Source organism: Triplophysa dalaica, chromosome 7, assembly GCF_015846415.1.
Source record: "Triplophysa dalaica isolate WHDGS20190420 chromosome 7, ASM1584641v1, whole genome shotgun sequence".
In the NCBI taxonomy this organism is placed as follows: domain Eukaryota; kingdom Metazoa; phylum Chordata; class Actinopteri; order Cypriniformes; family Nemacheilidae; genus Triplophysa; species Triplophysa dalaica.
In genome coordinates this window covers 11,510,254-11,529,930 of record NC_079548.1, presented here as the reverse complement: position 1 = coordinate 11,529,930, position 19,677 = coordinate 11,510,254, and the positions used below count along the sequence as shown (strand labels likewise).

At 37.6% G+C, this 19,677-nt stretch overlaps 1 protein-coding gene across 1 annotated transcript; it reads right to left on the bottom strand.

Annotated features, from left to right (window-relative positions):
* On the bottom strand, window positions 1–15,014 carry sstr3 (somatostatin receptor 3). The gene is made up of 2 exons (XM_056752989.1): window positions 14,769–15,014; window positions 1–4,079 (listed from the first exon to the last, which is right to left on the bottom strand). The coding sequence occupies exon 2, from the start codon at window positions 4,034–4,036 to the stop codon at window positions 2,597–2,599; it is 1,440 nt and encodes a 479-aa protein (XP_056608967.1). The 5' UTR covers window positions 4,037–4,079; window positions 14,769–15,014; the 3' UTR covers window positions 1–2,596.
* Window positions 15,015–19,677: the final 4,663 nt, after the last annotated feature.

The window sequence follows — 19,677 nt, the reverse complement described above, 5'->3', positions numbered from 1 at the left end:
TCCAATGGTTAGCAACAATGTCCTGTTTGCTAAGGTCTTTCCTCATTATTGTCATAACTATGGCTTATTTTGACCAAGTTCAACAAAAAACTGAAAAATCCAACAGACTCAGACTTCCATGAGGTTACCGTGCGCTCGACTGCGTCCGGGCAGAACACAATTTTACCTTGAAAAATGTTGACAAACACATAAAAGCATAAAAAGCACATTCACAGAGACAGAACTTTTATTTCAGAATTTGGAAAATATATAAATGTAGATTTTTGAAACTTTCTCAGTATATACACAGAATGATTTAGAGATATGAAAGGATTTATCTAATGCAAGATGCACTCAGCAGCAGATTCATCACTTTTAACACTTAAAGCTATTTAATTCCATAATAATTCTTCCCGAAACATTTTACATGATTTACAGTCTCTCAGCAAAGTGCGGAATTTAAAACGTACATTAAGCAGCTAAAAAGAAGATTGTACAAAACATACACCGGCAAATATAGTAATATATTGCCCAAAGACACACGGGTACTGTTGTATTTTTTATGCTGGAGTAAATGGCTTCTTTTGCACAAGAGGCCTATAAGTCTGTGCCAAGAAATGAATAACATCATGGTGCTCACAAGAAGCCTTCAGCATTATTTGCCTATTTGTGCATCCATATCGTGTGTGGGTGGGCCTCGGTGGGTGTCAAGCGTCCAGTGAATCACAGACATTCATTTAGAGAGCTGTCCAATCATAAGGTCACAGGATGGGTGCTGCTCTGCCCACAGACAGAAATGGCGGCTTCTCTGAGGGCGCCGATGGTAAAAACAATGCTCGATAAATGCCACGTAACAGCACAACAATTAAAAATAATCCTAATAAACATCTTGTGATTTGACCAGCACACACACACAGCTTTTGAAACGTTCTTTTGAAATATTTAAACAATCAGTTGTAAAAGAAAGCTGTGAAATGCACAGGGACAGCACGTTCATTAAAGATGTTTAATCTCTTTATCTTTCTTATAAAGTGCCTGCAATGGCTTTGTTTACTCCTCTGAGCCCAAAGTGGTAGCTTGGGCGTAGGAGGAGATGGGGAGTGTGGGTGTGATACGCTAGGGCTTGTAACAATCTCAATTGTTAGCGTTTATTTACAACATTAAGAAAAGGGTCTCTGAATGTCACATATACATACTGTGGTACTGGATGGGGATACTTTGGAATTTCAATGTATGCGTACGCATGTGTTTTTTGTTTGAGGGAACATAAATTAAATTATAATTGGATGCACTTTAACCTCTTTGGCTGGTGTTGGATAATCTGAGCGGGTCAAAGGTCAGGCTTAAAGTCCTGATGTTTTTTAGCTTTGCATTGATCTCAATGTCTGAATGTGTGTTTGTGTCTTTTGTGTGGAATGGATCTCCCTGCACAACATGAGCCATTAAGTAACACTGACTGTGTGTGACATTGTGAAGCATTAACAGTATAAGCCATAGAGGTTGAGTCCCTTAAGAATTGTCATTGGATTTTAATGTTACGCTGAATGTGTTTGTGGTATTTTGAAGAATATCAAAACTGATTAACTGCACAAAATCTGCCATGATGTTATTTCCTCTGCCATCAATTAAAATAATCATTTGTACACATGTGACCCTGCCTGTGAAAACCAGACTTAAGGCTCATAATCTAAATATGAAAAAATCAAACATCACAGATTTTAACCATTCATTTCATTACGATTTTAATCTTTGTGCTGGCATAAACCAATATTAAAGATATCAAGATTATATTTTCACAGAATGTTCTTTACATGACGCAGGACAGTTTTATGTATTTACTTAAAAATGACTTTAGCTGGATTTTCACAGACAGGGTCACAAATTTAGCTTTCTTTCTTAGAAGGAGGAGCTGGGTCCTGACACTACCCCCGGACAACAGAACTGGATAAAACGGAGTTGATCATTACAGGAAAATGGCAGACATATTGGGGTAAGGGAAAGGCAAGCTGCTGTAAGGTGACTGCTTACACGCTCGGAAAAAAGATTTACAGGACCCAGATCATTAGGTTCCACCCAAACCTGCATGTAGAACTACATTCAACGCAGACGCTGCAGACGCTGCAGACGCTGCAACACATTTCTATTAGCGTACAACACTTTACAAGTAAGGCAAAAGTACATAAAAAAGACATTTACAGAAAATTACAAACCACCATAGGAATATATCAACAAATTGTGTATAGGCAATTATTAACCATTGTTTACATGTGTAAAAAATTGTTATCTTCTCAATTAGTTTATCACATTTTACAGTAATGTTCTGCAGATCTCATTTATCTGGTGCCCAGTAGTAGCCTTAAATTAATTGCATTGATTCGTCCGTCAAATTCGACTAATAACGTAAAAACCACTGTGATGGTTTGCAAATCTATAATAGTGTCCATAATATTAAATCTGTTTATGGAATATAGATTTCTTGATACATTCAAAAAGTGAAACAGGATTTCAAAGAAGCCAGGAGAGAAAATACCAATTTTTTAAAAAGTGCTCTTTTGAGGAGGCCTCAGGATGCATTTACAATAATACTGTTCTTCCAGCTGACATAAATCCAGTTATTCTACAAGTAGCTGATCTCCAGTGAGGTGTTTTTTTCAACTGGTTCCTCTGGCAGTGTTTTCACGCTACCGTTTTTAGCCCCGTTTAGCAGGGTTGCTGCAGGCCCAAAGGCTGCCACTTTTCCAGCGGTTTCCCCATCCATGTCCCTCCTGCCTGGGGAGGCCATCTCGGCAAACCCCGCAGCTGAGGGTCTCTCTGTGAAAAGAGCACGGGTGCTTTCGGGTTGTCCACTTCCGTTTCCGTTCTGAGTAATCTTGCAGATCTCCGTCATCTCTGTCACTTCCTCCCTGTACTCATCTTCTTCCTCATCTTCTTCTGCTTTCACTGCTCTCCTCAGGCTTTCCCTGGGCTTCAGCACCCTTCTTCTTTCTTCCTGTCGCTGCTGCTCTGTGGGGTCGCGGTTTTCCACCCTCCGCGAGGAGCGGCACAGAGCCTTGCGGAAACCACGCTTGAAGTTTTCAGAGAGAAAGCCGTACACGATAGGGTTGGCGCAGCTGTTGGCATAAGAAAGCACCACCACGAAAAGATGCAGGCCTTGCGGCTCGTCGCGGAGTGACACCACCAGGTTTATGATGTTGAGGGCATAAAACGGCATCCAGCAAAAAACAAACACAGCCACCACTATCACCACCATCCGTGTGACCTTCCGCTCCGACTTGCGCCGTTTGGTTGAAGTGGCGTGAACTTTCTTTCCCGAACTACGAATTTTGAATACTATAAGAAGGTAGCACATGCAGATGACCAGCAAGGGAAAGAAAAACCCAACGGTGGATGTGTAGATGATAAATGCCGCCCCCCAGATTTTGGTCGGCTCAGGCCATATAATGTTACAGATTCCTCCCTCTCTTTGCACGTTGGCGAAAATCACCACAGGCAGGACTACCAAAAATGAGACCGCCCAGATCGTTCCGTTCACTGCTTTGGCCACTTGTGGTCGCCTCCACTTCGAAGACCGGATAGGGTGAACCACAGCCAGGTACCGATCGATGCTCATCACGGTGAGGCAGAAAATGCTGGTGAACTGGTTGATGCCATCTACGGTCATTACCAGCCTGCACGTGAAGGATCCGAAGGGCCATGAGTGCATGGCATTCTGCACAGCAAGGAACGGAAGGCCCAACATGAAAAGCTCATCAGCTATAGCGAGATTCAAGATATAGATGTTAGTCACAGACTCCGTCTTTGAGTAATGCAGGACAATGTGGATGACCAGAGAGTTTCCTCCCAAGCCCAAGATGCAGACGATTATGTATATAAGAGGGATGAGGATTCCAGCCATGCTTGTTCCTGATCGGATGCCTGTATCTGTAGCATTGATGCAGTTTGATGTGTTGAGGAGGCAGGTGTCATTAAGAATAGTCTCATTGAGGAGGAAACTGGGAATGGAGCTGTTGCCCCATATACCCAGTGCAGCAGAGGCGTCTATTGAGGATAACTCCATCTCAGTCTTTTGACGTCACTGCCTTCAGCTAGGGGCCATTGTCCTGTACAAAGAACAACCACATATTATTATTTGTCTCTCAATGCACTCTCACATACAAGGCTATATTCTGGTATGCAATAAATGAATAGTTTATAGACAAAAGTGCCATTGTGCAGAGGTTTTGCACAAATCTGGATCAAACTGAGTACATATAACATATTGGTTAAAGTGATAGTTTACCCAAAAAGGAAAATTCATAATTTACTCAACCTCAGATTGTTCCAAATCTGTATAAATGTATTTGTTCTGTTAAACTGATAGGAACAATATCGGTAACCAAACCAAATCATCTTCCATTGACTCCCATAGTATTTATTTCTCCTATATTGGAGTAAATGGGGATGAGATCTGTTTGGTTCTTACAAATATGACATTCTTCCAATTATTTCCCTCTGTGTTTAGAAGTACAAAGACATTTATACAGGTTTGGAACAATCTGAGGGTAAGTAAATGATGACAGGATTTTAATTTTTAAACTGTTTCTTTAAATAAAATGTATAAGGATGATCTATAGGTTATAGTTGAAGTTATGGTTCATCCAAACATTTTAAAGTCTATCATAATTTAGTCATCCGCATGTTACTTATTGAACTTTAGTAATTATTACTCCAGATCTTTTTTCAGTGGAAAGGTGATGTTAAGCAAAATGATAGCCTAAGTATTTTTAATGAGTCATCGTACACATTTTTAAATAAAACAAAGCAGACATAATGACACATCTCACTTACGAGTCAGTGTTTCTGTTCCTATATATTTATGGCTGTATATTTTATTATCTTAAAACATTGGCTTTTGTCCTTTGGGAAATCCAACATGCCAATTAGCCTTCACAGTACCTTGCTGGATCAATGGCATCAAAACATTAGCATTATATACTGTGTGTTCACGTTTGAAATGTGGAAAAACAAACACGAACAACTACAATGAAACCCTAAAGCAAAGAGAAAAGAGGCATGGTAATAGTGTACCAGTAATAGTGTTTTAAAAGCATAATTAAAGTGGAGAAAACAAATAAATGGTAAGAGCTGTGACAGTGCCCATGTAGTGTCAGGTGGAAAACAAAAGCCGGTGATGGGAATGCCATTATGACAACGGCATTGAAATGTTTGGCAAGGGATGTACTACATTTAGTCAACAGACAGAATAAACACTGTACGTTCCCAAATGTGGTTTGTAGTCCAGGGATAAGTAATCGACATTTCATTAACAAGTAGACACGAGCTGACAACACAGATATTTAAAAGCCCATTCATGGTGTGAGTGCTTATTCTTAGCATATTCAAAAGTGCCCTTGGTTTTCTTGATGGGCTATATATGATGTATCTTATAGTGTGTATCGGTGGAGGATATAGGCGTTAGGGTCTAAGACGAAATAGGTGATGTAGACTTATGAATTCCATCCCTTTTTGTTGAAAAGGCTTGATGTCTCAGTAAAATATTCACACCTGTCTCTCTCCATTTCAGTTTCATTTCTTTTCTCTTGCTCTCAATTATGGGCTGAAGGAAAGAACGGGGAGGATAAATTGACCCGAGATCAATGTGGTGCAGAAACTCATATAAAGAGAAAGAGGGGAAAACATGCATATACGTGCTATAGTAGAATTTAATCCAATCTAGGATGAGATATGATAAATGGAGATTGTATTTAGAAAAGGAGACACTCAATCAGTAGGTTTGTAGGAACACTTATACATTAAAATTATACTTGTATATTATTCTACATACTTTAATTCATTAATATATACTTTAATTATATTAATATATTTTATATTAGACTAACTGTTAAAATATTGAATTATTTAGTATAATTTTTATAAATATCACTGCTGTCCGAGTGAAACCTCGCATCTTGTATTTTTTTGCCATGTATAAGTGTTGTTAGTTACTATTTATGTTTGTCATTGGGTTTTGCAAACATCTCAGCAATAAAAAGTATTAAAAGTTCCTGCCAAATTTGACATCACAGTATTTAATCATTTAAAAAGTACACTGTTTTTATCATTTCCTGAAAAACAGCAAAATTGGAAATCCAAGGTTTTAGAAGGACAGCGACGATATATTGAATAATACATTATTCCTATATTCAAATATATTGAATAATACATAAGGAATTGCCGCTTTCACTTGGTTCCATTATATTAAAATATATTATTTAATTGATAATATTAGATTTTCGTAATTCGTAAGGGAACCTACTGTACATCAACCAATTTTTAAGATCTATATTTTTCCAATAACCATTTGATATTGAGACCTTTCTGTGAGTTTTTACAAGCCACATTAATTTTATTTTATTATTTAAACATGAATAATGTAAGATTTCTAATACTGAACAGAAGACAATGTTTCTAGAACTAAATCATTATATGAGATCTCCGGTTCCCAAATTTCAAAGATTTTCCCTTAAATTTGAACAGATGATCATGAAACGGAGAAATGAAAGCCGAGAATAAATGTCCAGAGTCAAACAAAGACAATAATAAGTAAAAGGAGATAAAAGAGAATGAAAAACGCACTTGATCATTTAAATCCCTGACAATAATTATACCCCGCAAACGTGTAACCTTCATGATAAAATAGCTATCCAAACCATCAAAAGAATTTCTTTGCTCGAAAACTTCACAGAAGATAAAATAGATGTCTAAATACGCAAGAATTTTTTGTGTGGTATTTTAAAGGTAGGTGCTTTATGATGAAACTGTAGCAGTGGCAGATTGACAGACTTAGTTTGATTGGTAGTTATTATAGGGTCAATTTTAAAGCCTTGATATCTGATATTTATTTATAATTCTATTATATATTATATCTCTTTTATGGGCTTGTCTTCTCTGACGAGGGAGATAAAATAAATATATTATTAAATACTGTATGTCATTTTTCTAAAATACTATTGTCTAACATTAACACCAGAGTATAAATTGTCTTTGCTGACTCCCTACAGCTCTCTGTGCTCTCAATGGGGTCCTGAACAATAAATAGAGATTAGTATGAAATACAGGAGAAAAGTCACATCGAATGGCGGTCTATCATGTGGCGAATCATGCCCTAATTGACCTGAGTGGCTCAAATTGGTTGAAATGGACAGACAAATTACAGAGTTTACAACACACCCACTCATATCCGAATTCGAATGAATTTGAAATGACCTTGAAATGAGTTTGCAGTGAGCACTCAGCTCGGCTAAATTAAAGATGAACCCAGTGTCTGCAACCTTCAATACACCTGCTGTGTTTTTCAAGGATTTGATGACTAATGATCTAAAAATAATCAGGAAACACAAAATCTGTCATAAAATATACAAAATGCTTGTTTAACTGAGTAATTCTTGTTGGTCAAAGTATATTGTAAATGCTGTTCTGTTTGTCTGGAACATGACGGTACATTTAAATAATCTATATAAAAACAGACCTAATTTCAGAAGTCCACTGTTTTACAATACCACATTGATGAAATGGAGTCATAATAATCAGCAAGTTTAATATTTAATGACTAGCATAACAGTTGTGTTTTATTGACTACATGCTTTTAATACAACTGTTTTTCTAATTGACAAACTAAACGTTACACCCACACTCTCTTTGTCTTTTTTTTTTAACCTCATCATTTTGTAAAAGCTCAGAGAAGTCAGAAGTGTTTAAAATGATGTTCATTTGAATCTCTTCAAGTCTTCTCTCACTCAAAAACTGTAAAGGAGGACCTCGCATAGGGTTGACACACAAAGACACAAATTTTACAAAACAAGACGGTGTTGTTTAAGATATTTGTTTCATTAGTTCTGAAGAGATGCGTGGCCCACTACACATTCATTTTCACATGGAATGATCCCTTAAATAGAATACTGAATATATGCACTAGCTGATCCTTATCAGTGAGAAAATGAAATCATCATCTATTCAGTACCATTTGACACCTGATGCTTACCAGGTTGGGGAGGGTGCAGTGGAGTGGAGGACTTAGCATCTCTCTTTGATACCAGGGGCCAGCTGCATAAACAGCCACTAAATTAAAGGAGCAGGTCTCTGCGGTTTTTGAGGCTTAAGTTATGTTTTTGGGGTGATTAACAATGGTTCATGTCCCCAAAAAAACCCGCTTTTATATTTGACACATTTCAAGTCTATTGTTCACCGCTTTCCCTCTTCTCACTAAACGACTGGATTTCTCCCGGTGTATATAAAGTCCCTCCTTCCGAAACGCTCTGATTGGTAAAGCTGACCCGGTTTGTCGTGATTGGTTCCCCGCTTAGAGTGTGTGTGTGTAGATATCCCACTATACCATATCAGCCTCTCAGTGCACTTGTGTTCATAAACTTTGGCTTTGAGCAATAAACAGTAACAATGTCGTCAACTTCACTTTATAGGTTAAAAGCATGCGGATTGATCAAAGTGTAATGGAGGTCTGCTAGTGCATGTGCAAACGTCAATCTTCTTTAGAGATCACATTTTTTTTCCTACTATGCTGAGGGAAATGACACCGGATAAAATGGCGTAAGACCGGTTATGTTAATTTACACTAATAACCGAAGCGTTAGTTTTGCCTTTTTATATTGGACATAAGTTGGATAATAAAACAAGCAGCTTGACCAGGAGACATTTGCAAGCAGGACTTCAAAGGGCGTTTCATAGATGTGTTTTAGAGGTAAGCGCACACACACACAATATTAATGTATTACACAGAACAGCTTTCACAGCCGATGTTAACGTCATGAAAGCTGTTATTTGACCGTTGGTTATCTTAAAATGTGTGTAGCTGAATTCTTATTACCAGCTGTAGGACTGTGATGAAAGTGAAAGTAGTTTAGCGCGTATCTCAGTCAAATGTTTACAATCTATGATCACCAGCGGCTCTTCCTCTTCTCTAAGGTAGACCTCGCCCATTTTTTTGCATATTCCTTTGGGCGGAGGTTATTAATAGCACTCGGAACAGTGACTTCATGTACCCGGGAAATAGTGGGCTGCCAGTTTATGCTCTAACAGCAACATAGCACACTAACTAAAGGTTGAAAAATGGGATCGGGGGAACGTGTTCTTTAAGAATGTGTCTAAACAACTATTCACACAGACAACCCATCAGATTTGTGTTAAATTCAGACCAATCTACCATTTTATGTAAATGAGTTTTGAAGAATACTGGTCTAAAAAAATAGTTGTGTAAAGTTTTGACCAGCATTGTTGGCACAAGCCTGCCACAGTCACCATGTACCGTATATCTTTGTATTTTCCATGAACCATTAACTAATTCAAACAAACTCTCACTCTCCGATATGTGCCTAAACAGACTAGTTGAATGTAATACTAACACCATGTAAAAGCGGAAAATGTAATCTATTACCAGTGAAGCTGAAGGCAAAAGCAATCATTCCAGTCAGAGCTGATTTTTTTATTTGCCATTCAGACACATAATTACCTTTTAGATTAAATACGGGACCAACTGAAAGCATACAGGCAGGTTCTGCAGGTCACACAATTACAGGTAATAGGCCTATAACTTTGTAAAAAAGGATGCTGTAGAATGATAAACCTCTGTATTGTATTACTTTTCATTCTGCTTTAAGTATTTCCACCTAAAAGGTTGGAGAATGATTTGCCTATATACAGAGAGCAAGAGAAGTGACTCGTTTAACCTTGTCTGATGTCACATTACTTCACCATACAGAAATACCTCAAAAAAACTGACCATAACAACCACATCAGTGTTTCAACATCAACAAGATAAAACGTTTTTCAACAAAAATCCACACGCAATTTATCCATAATAGTTTAATATTATAGATTGTGATAAAACATATGAATAGAAATAGCTTTAAAATGTTAAAAAGCCAGAAAATTCTTCATTTTATTTGAAGTCTGTAGAAAACATAAAGCATTGATTAAGAAAAAATTCATTTACTTAATTGGAGATGTTTGTCTATGTTTGTCTGCAAATAACTGAACAGCCTTGTCCCAAATGACTCACTTTGATGTGGACTTGCTGCTTCGGGCCAAGGTGACCTACGTATTTACATGATTCAGACAGGCTCATGAGCGCCCCCTATATGATAGGCATCCTTATTGTGCTTTGTTTGCCCTGATACTATGCCAGTCTATGTGGCATTAAGTCATAAAAGCTTTGACTCTGAGGAGGCTTGCAAGGGCTGAGAGCGGGATTTGGTAGGGGGCCAGTATGGTTTTCTCTTCCTTGTACAGAGGTGACACTTGAAGTTTTTAAACAACACTTTTGTATAAACATTAGTTTGGAAAATTAGTTCAGAAAAACAGTCCCCACACTAAAACTCTCATAGGCAAAGGGAAACGTAACCAGTTACAGACAAACAGATTTAGCTGAAAAATAAAACTACTAGTTTTGATGAATAATATGAAAGAGAGCTTAACAATGGTTTTAAAAACATCTGCTTTGTGGTGTCACATTTGCATCCCTATGTAATGTGTTCACTTTTACATATTCCTCTCCATCTCCCCCATCACCTAATCAGATTGTTGGCCTTTGCGGCTCAGATCAGCAGTAAATCTGCCCTTTGGTGGAGTTTGCCTTGTCCAATCAACAGGGTGGGACATCCACAGCATCTCAATGAGGCAGCTATATCAGATGACAGATTCGAGCAAACAAGAGCTAATAGAGTAAACTACACCAATGCCTGTCTCATACATGAAATGCATTTCTGATGATCAGGGGATAATTTTACTGTTTCCTTTGCGCTGTTGGAGGTGTCAAGGTCAGTGGCATATGTGACTGGTAGTTCCATTTAGCCTTGTTTGCAGTTCTTATCAATCTTTACTTAAAGAGACTTTTCTCCTGAATGTCATTCAGACTGCATGTATTGCTGTAATTGCACGTCTTAGATTGTATACCCGTAAAACAAGATTTATTACCTGAATTTCTGTGATTAAAAGTTATGGTTTGCTGAAATACTCATTGGTACTGACTCCCGGCATTATTACTCCAAAAGCTGCAAATAAATCTACTTGTATTGCCACAGACATGAATGAATTCAAATAAAAGATCACATGACAGGTTTATAGCTAATGTCTGTTTTTGTGCAAAAGCATAAATTTAACAAACAGAAGGGGCCTTCCATCTGGGAGCTATCCCATCATCCCCCACAACTCTAGCCGCCCAGAGAGCCTTGAATTGCTTAATAAACTGATGATACAGCATGTTCCTGAATGAAAATGCTATCATGGGTTCTCAAACATGCCCCAGGTGGTATTTAACAGGATTCGGGAAATGCACATCATAAATATTTTGAAAATATTTAAATTAGTATTATTTACATAATTCTGTGTTTTATTTCGAGTTTTCGAATTGGATTGTATGAGCACATATCACAGTTATATAAGCCACTTACAATGGAAGCAAACTGTGATGCTTGCAATTTTGTAAAGCACTAACATGAATTATTTATTACAAATTTATGTACTATTTAAGCTGTAAAGTTGTCTAAATCGACCTTTTTGAGGCAATATATTTTTAGGGGGTTGGACCTCCTTGTAATATCTGTGGGTTTAATTCTGAGTCTATTTAATCTATTCAGTTTTTTGCACATAGTTGCATCACCACTCTGCTATCACTGGATATATGCTAAAGTTGCCAGGTTACATCATGTTAATAAAGTTGAAAGGCTAGATATAACTTTACATAAACATGGCCAGCAATTCAATGAAACAAGTATCTTGCCAAGATGTTGAATTCTTGTGGCTAAACTTCTAAAGTGTGTATTTTAAAAATTGCTGGCTGGCTCTTGTACTTTTATTGAACTGTGTGTGCAATACTGACACGTGACTAAAAATATGTGTGTTTAAAGCTGTAAAAATGAAAGGGAATGAGCGGTTGAAATGGTATTTGAATGTTTTAAGTTTATTGGAATAATTTGTAAACAACAGCATTATTGATGTCATTATTTTTAAGTTTATAACCAGTCCTGAGAGGGGTGATGTGACTCCTGGCTGGCTCGAAACAATGCTATGAAGTGGGTTAGGTTTCATGGGCTGCACATTCGGTCTTCCTGCCTGTCAAACTGTTTCTAAACACAGAACCTTGTGATCTCACACAATCTCCACTCAGAAGCACCAAATAACAACATGCTTTTATCACCCCTGAAACGCTATTGAATAAAACACAGCAGGAGATCGTCTAAAACCCAAATCCCTCCGTATCTCCAGATCAAATTCACTTGCTTTGCCAACCAGAGCACAAATGTTGATCTGCTCAGCTCCCTCTTGAGAACATCAGATGTCATAGATTCAACTTAAACAATTTCAACTTACATCTAAGCTTCGTCTTGAAGCCATACAATTACACTAAATCGCCTAGGCTATTTAAGCATCAAGAGCTGATCCTCATCCGTAAGTACCTCTTGGAGAAAAGATAAGTCTTTTATTAGCAGCAATGAAGTTATTTTGGCCTCTCTCAATTAAAAAAGAATCATAAAAATAATATATTTTATTCAGTGCTGTGAAATTGAGATGACGAATAGATGAATAGATTCCTAAATAAATGTTTCTGATATTTTAGTATATGTGTGTGTGGTGTGAAACTTGTATATATTAAAAAAATATGAGTGATATATATTTTTATTTTTCATTTTTTAATTATATTTAAATATAATATTATATAAATATACGTTATTTACACAAATATAAACATATACATGTATTTGCCACACACATATAGCATATAATAAAAACAAACATTTATTTTGGCAGCAGTAATTTCATTATAATTTATTATAATGTTTATATATACGCGATATCATATTATATTATGCTATATTATATTACAATTTGTAAATAAATAGTAAAAACTGTTACCGTATTTGTGAACTGGAGACAGAGAAATATGACCAGACAGAAAGATAGAAAGACGGAGTGTGTTAAAGACTGTGACAGCAGGCCATTTGATCTCGTAACCACACCATTGACAGAATTGTGCTCTCTACATGTTCTTTACTGTACATGATGCTAGAATCCTAATAAAAACACCACTGCGAGTGGGAAAGCAGGTGGCAGATCTTTATTTTGCTCTACTAACTTTCTATATGATAGATAGGAGAGCGTCTGCTGGAGATATAACTGCATGTGGGTGGAACAGTTGGAGCTGTGTTGGAATGGAGAGAGGCATGCGATGAGACAATGCGGCTACACTGTTGCTCACACTGTCACACTTTCACCAAGAAAAGTGAAAAGGTTGCTGACAAAACAGAAGCACTGGAATGATCCTTGGGCAAAAATAAAACCTAATAAAACTAACATTCACACACAAACACACATGCAAAAATACATGTTGTTAAAAGTGAGTGAACGCGGACGGATGCCTTACATCATAATCAAAGTTATTGGAAATGATAACAAGTGGTCCCAACAAATACAACACAGCAAAAATCCTCAAGTTTTTAATTTGTAGAAATTCCAAGCACGTATGATCCATGGGCTCCGAATGAAGAGATATATGATCACCATCAGGTTTAAATTAAAGAGACAGTCAGCTGCAGCTCAGGGGGAACGGGACTGAACTGTTAATTAGACAATGGAGCGGGTCATATTTATCTCCTCTGCCCACCTACTTTAATTCCATCTCTTGCTCCCCTTTCTCTCAGTTATCAAATCATGCTATATCGCTTTAAATTATTTACAGAAGACAGATTGCAGATATACCTGCTTGGAGGGCTGATATCAACTCTCTATCCAACGGCAATGAAAGACAACCTCTCTACTTAAGGCGCAAATATGCAAACATGCAATACCGAGGGTTAAACTGATCAGACAGAGACTGTGGAGGAAAATGGTCCAGATTTTTTCAATGCCTCCATTAGTAGAGTGAGTTCATCAGTTACACAGTGTAGGCTGTCGAAACTGACACATCTCGCTGGAGATTTGGACAGGCCTCGGCTTAGCTAACATGCCTGCTTTCCTGGCAGGATTCTTCTCTGTGACTGTTCAGATAATCATGAATTCAATTTTCTTCGAGACAAGGTGCAATGCTCACACACTACATTTTTTTGACATAGGGCTTCTGTTTTTTGTTCAGTAGCCAAATAGTGCAGCTGAATGCAAGTTCTCCAAGGTCATAAACCGCAGTCCTAAACTAATGATATTTGCATGTAACATTTTCAAATATCAATATTACATTAATAGCCGTAGTAATATTTCGAAATAGCATAGTATATAATATAAGATCTACTTTTATATGTTTAAAAACAAAAGGTTAGACAAAAAATTGGACATTCTTCATTTGAATTCAATTTAATTTTCATTTGGGAATACAACCAACCAAATCAGCTCTCACTGCATCGATAAACTTACTCGAAACCCCACATAGACTAAGATCATAAAAACATCTGAAAAAGCAGAACACATTTTTGAGTCAATCCTTACTATCACGACAAAAATAAGCACATTTACATTTAAAATCAACATAACTATACGTTTGCATAAAAAGAAAGACATTTAACACTGCCAATGTGTTACCAAGTACCATTAACGCTCTAATGAGTGTGAACGCACCTGCGGTTTCACCTGCCGCGGTGATGCGCTCTTTCGCATTAAGGAAGATGTAAGTTACATATAAGCTACTTAGCATTATTTGTAACAGTATTACAATGAAAATTATGCCTTTTATATCCACAACTCAAGAGGAGCTCTCCTTAAACTATAATGTGAACGATCTACTGCAGCGTTCAACATTTGAACTTTCTTACCTCAAAACAGCATTTGTCAACCGATCTGTTCCTGAAGTCCAGAGAATATCAACGAAATAAACACTCTACGTTTGTTAATTCTGGGTTTAAATCTTCTATCCCGGACGAGTGGTTGGTATCGAGATGTGAAGCTGCCGTAGAAGCAGCGCGTGGCTGGTCTGTGAGCGCGCGCGGGGAGAAACTCTCATATCGCGGCGACCCGACTGGAGTCCTTTACATTACTCGATGCTCCATCACTCCCCCTGTAACCAGGTAACCGTTCTTCCGCAAGCACACGCCGAGGGAAGGTAGGCGTTGATATAAATCACTCCGGTGCCCGTCAGTTTGTTTTTATATGTGTGCGCTTGGCTGTAGGGTACAGGCTGAAGTGAACGGTGTGTTTGCACTACCACAAAAATCATTAAGACCGCTAGAAAGACTGCTGTGTGTTCATGTGCTGTATGATTGTTTTTCCCCAGGTATAGCAGGGACAAAGGCCTTTTTAATCCATAAAGGGAGATCAATTCAGAGTAGATAGCGTCTAAATATTTTTTGTTCCAGAGTGTTCTAGACTCTCAAGAACAGCTTGAAGGAACAGATGTGCATTGGTTTACACTTGAATATTGACACATCTTAAAACGTGCTTCTGTAGAGGGAGTTTCGAGAGACAGTAGCACAATATACCTATTTTAATTAAACATAGTTTTACCATAGTAACCACAAATCTACCGTGATCTCACGACAGTAACTAGATGCATTCAGGTCTAAAACCTTACCAACGGCTAGTAATAATGATCTGAGAAACCAAGCTTTTCAGCAGTATACTTACGTAATACAGCAACATTTAAAGAACTGAAAAGATTTGACCTTGAATTCATTAAGATACACAGAGTAATCAGTCAGATAATTTAGCAGTGATGTCTGCTGTAGAAGCTACATAATGAGATATTTGAGCTCAGGTTGAAAAGGATGAAGCTGCTGAATGTGACGTTTGGTGTCAGCAGCACAACTGTAAGATGGGCACGAGGCAGTAAATGAAAAGACAAAGATTAAAAGCAAAGATAAAAGATTATACCATTAAACGTTGTTGCAGTTTTTCATACATAATTTGACAACAAAGTATTAGATGCACATTTGCTATAGATTTTTTCCATTTTTAGAAGCTCTGGTCAGTTTTTTAATATGATGACTTTTTATTTAATCAAAATGCCATTTGCAAAATCTTGTTAAACAATGCGATACGGGATGTTCCTTCACTTTGTAAAATCACTTTAATGTAGCCAGTCTTTTCTGTTTTTAAGGCTGTGATTATGTTTTTTGGGTGTTTAACAATGGATGTTCATGATAAAAAAAAGCTTTTTCATTTCACATATTTCAAGTCTATTGTTCACCGCTGTCTTCTTCTAACAAATTACTGGATTTTTTCTGGTCTATATAAAGTCCCTCCTTCCGAAACACTCTGATTGGTAAAGCTGACCAGGTGTGTTGTGATCGGTTCCCCACTTAGAGTGTGAAGATGTCCCACCCATACCATATCATTGAGCTTCCGCTTCTTAGGCTGTTGTGATTGGCCGGTGCCCCTCTTACTGCACGTGTATTTATAAACTTTGGCTTTTAGTGATAAACAGCAACAATGGCGGCAACTTCACTTCATCAATTAAAAACATGCGGATCGATCGAAGTGTAATGGAGGTCAACTGCATGCGCAAATGTCAATCTTTGGCATATTCCTTTGGGCGGAGGTTATTAAAAGCACTCGGAATAGTGGCATCATGTATCAGGGAAGTAGAGGGCTGTTGTCCGATTCCAGCTGTTCTCTGTAGTCCTTGAAAAGCGAATTTTGTTAAAGACAATATCTCGCTTGGCACTGAACTTTGAGCTTTATCATTTGCAGGTATTATTTATGCTCTAACAGCAACATTACACACTAACTTAAGGTTGACAAATGGCATCGTGGGGAATGGCATCTTTAAGATTTATATATTAAAGGAGCTATGTGGAGATTTTAGATCTATTTAGAGATCTATTGGTTAGGTTGCGAATTGCAACCCCCTTTCGAAGCATGACGGCATCTGACATAGGACAAAAATGCCATCACGTTTTCACTTCTTTGATAAAGTATTTATTGCAAATATATAACTATATATGCAAATAATATAAATGCAAATAATAAAACATTACTCTTCATTATACAGCTCTGAAGACATAAACGTAGATATTGTATTGCATTTCTGTCAATAGATACTCCAAAATATTCCACACAGCACCTTTAAATATAATATATATAGCCTAGCATAGTTTCTAGTAAATCCACACCATATATTGTGCAGGCCTATCGAAATGTTTTCACTTGAAGATGTAGAAGTATCGTGTAGAGAAGATCGCTGCTGTTTCTTTGTGAGTGAGCTATAAACCCGGTCCCAATCTGATGTTCTGCCGTCAAGATTATGTCATTGGTTGCAGGAAATCGATAGCTCATTACTTGCACTTGACTCAAAGATCAGTGCCTTGTTTATTTGCAGCATCTATGGCATTTCAAAACTGTTGAAGCTGTAGCAGCAAATCCCACCAGTGCTTTCTGAGATCCATCAAAACTCAAAGCCATAAGTATCTGTTTAGTTCTCAAACCAGCCATACCAATTACACCATGCCTTTCTCATAGAAAAACGAGCTTCATTAGCGGCTGTACATGGTCATTTTTCTTATCCGAGTTCAGACGTAGGCCAGCTGACTAGCTGGGTTTGTAGGCCCACTCCCATGATGTGCTAAAGGTCATTGCTGAGGTGCACTGGCTGGTTTCGTTCCTGCATCATTAAGCCAGCATGTGGCTTGTAAATGTCAACAGGTAGACCCTCCCCCCAAGCCTTTCACTATGCTTCAGACCATCATTTGTGCTAACTCTTCTTTTACTTTCCAATTTGATGGCTTGCAAGCATCAGATATTGTCTAATTTCCAGATTGTCACAGACTGATATTGGCGTATCAGAATTGGTTAAGCGTTAGATTGAATGGCTCATGTGATATAAAAATAGAGTAAGACTTGGTTGTCATCTATTCATTATACACACTAAGTGTCATCCATCTGCCTCCAGGCTATGTATTTGATGATGTCAGCTGACATGCCAGTTCAATGCCGATGACAGTTCAGTCACTAAATATACAGGCTATACCATCTCCAACAAATTATCGTTATCCAAAGTGGCCTGAATCTGGTGGCCATTGCAAAGTTTCAATAACTAATCAAATATTGTAAATAAATAAAAACAAGCAAATAAACAAAACTGCAGTTTTAGGTAAAATCATCAAATATTCTTACGCAGAGTAATATGAGGAGGCAGTCTGATAAATTAAAACGGCAACTAGATGTTTTAAACAAAAAGTGGGACTTCCCTGACTACATTTCCATATTGAGTGCCTTAAAGTGGTACATTTTTTCCTACTTGTACTGTCTCTGGTATTTTTAGGTCATGACCTCCTTGTTCTGGTATACATTTGTATTCCACCAGTAGATGTCAGCACATTTGTCACAGCACAAATTTACATATCGATTAACTTTTTGCTTAAAGGTCCAGTGTGTAGTTTTTGGAGGATCTATTGACAGAAATGCAATATAATTGACATAACTATGTGTTCAGGGGTGAAGAAGGACCTTACATAATGAAGCGTTATGTTTTATTATCTTAGAATTGATCCCAGGGGATTGCAAATACCTATGTAAAAATGTATAGGATAAAGCAATGTAAGTCTCTTTGGATAAAAGCGTCTGCCAAATGCCTAAATGTAAATGTAGAATGAGCTATTTCTATCTACATACACCGCCGGTCCCCTTGCATGAAATTCGTCATGTTAGTTCTAGTAGCCCAAAGAACCAAAAACGCGATGACTTTATTAGTCCTGTGTAATCCAACGTAGTACTTTGAAATGGAGGGGTGGAGTGAGCCGTTGGTTGCAATTTGCAACCTCACCACTAGATGCCATTAAATCTCCCCATTGCTCCTCAAAATCTAAATCTCAGTTGATATTCAACTTCTATTTTTGGATTCACACAAACACTGAAATAAAGATTTGTGAAACATAAGCAAGTAAAACATTTTTCCTATAGGTTTTTGAGTCTAAAATTGGCAGCAGGTGGAGAACCCTAGATAAAAGCGTTCGATGGGTAGATAACACTTTTGAATCAAATATAAAATGAGTTGTGTACCATTTTAATCACCTTATATACGGCCTGTTTAGTCACAAGATTACTGTTGTATCGAAATCGATTCATTCATTCACTGCATTTGCCATGCAAGAGGGACGCTGGGAATGAGACATCAGTCAAAGACCATCCGACTCTCTCAATTTACATAGCGTATCCATCAAGCTTATTCACCAGAAGCCCTCTCATTTGTTCCTTTCTGCTCAGAATAATCACGCAGATTGATATTCGGCTGATGTTTTCACTGAGAATACTCTATAACCTCATTACATTCCGAGTGACCTGAAGGATCTGAAGATAACACAATACCTCATGAGATCCATGAGCCCAGCTTGGCCTAAAAGTCTGTTTGCGTTCACACACTCCGCCTCATAAATTTATAGCCTCTTGGATGAAAACATGGAAGCTGAACTCTCTTGACTCCACTTGATTGTGTTTGTGTTCCTCTCTTTCCCTCCCTTTCATCCTCTTTCAAATATCAGATTTCATTCGTTGGTCATTGCACTGACCCCCATCGCCGAATCTTAAAGCTCTTTATTTGTAAGTCAGTATGATGTGTGAGTCATAGCAATTTCTCTCTGATTTACTGAAACAAATACTTTGAAGCATGCGGAAAACAGAAAAATATTTTCTACCGCGAGGTGTTTATTCTCAAGTATAGCATCCAGTAATCTTCCCATTCTGTTATTGAAAGCGATACTACTGTTTACTAGAAAAAAAATCTGCCATTCA

Bases quoted from the DNA above. Each gene is read 5' to 3' on its own strand.
- sstr3 (XM_056752989.1), bottom strand. From the start codon at position 4,036: ATGGAGTTATCCTCAATAGACGCCTCTGCTGCACTGGGTATATGGGGC.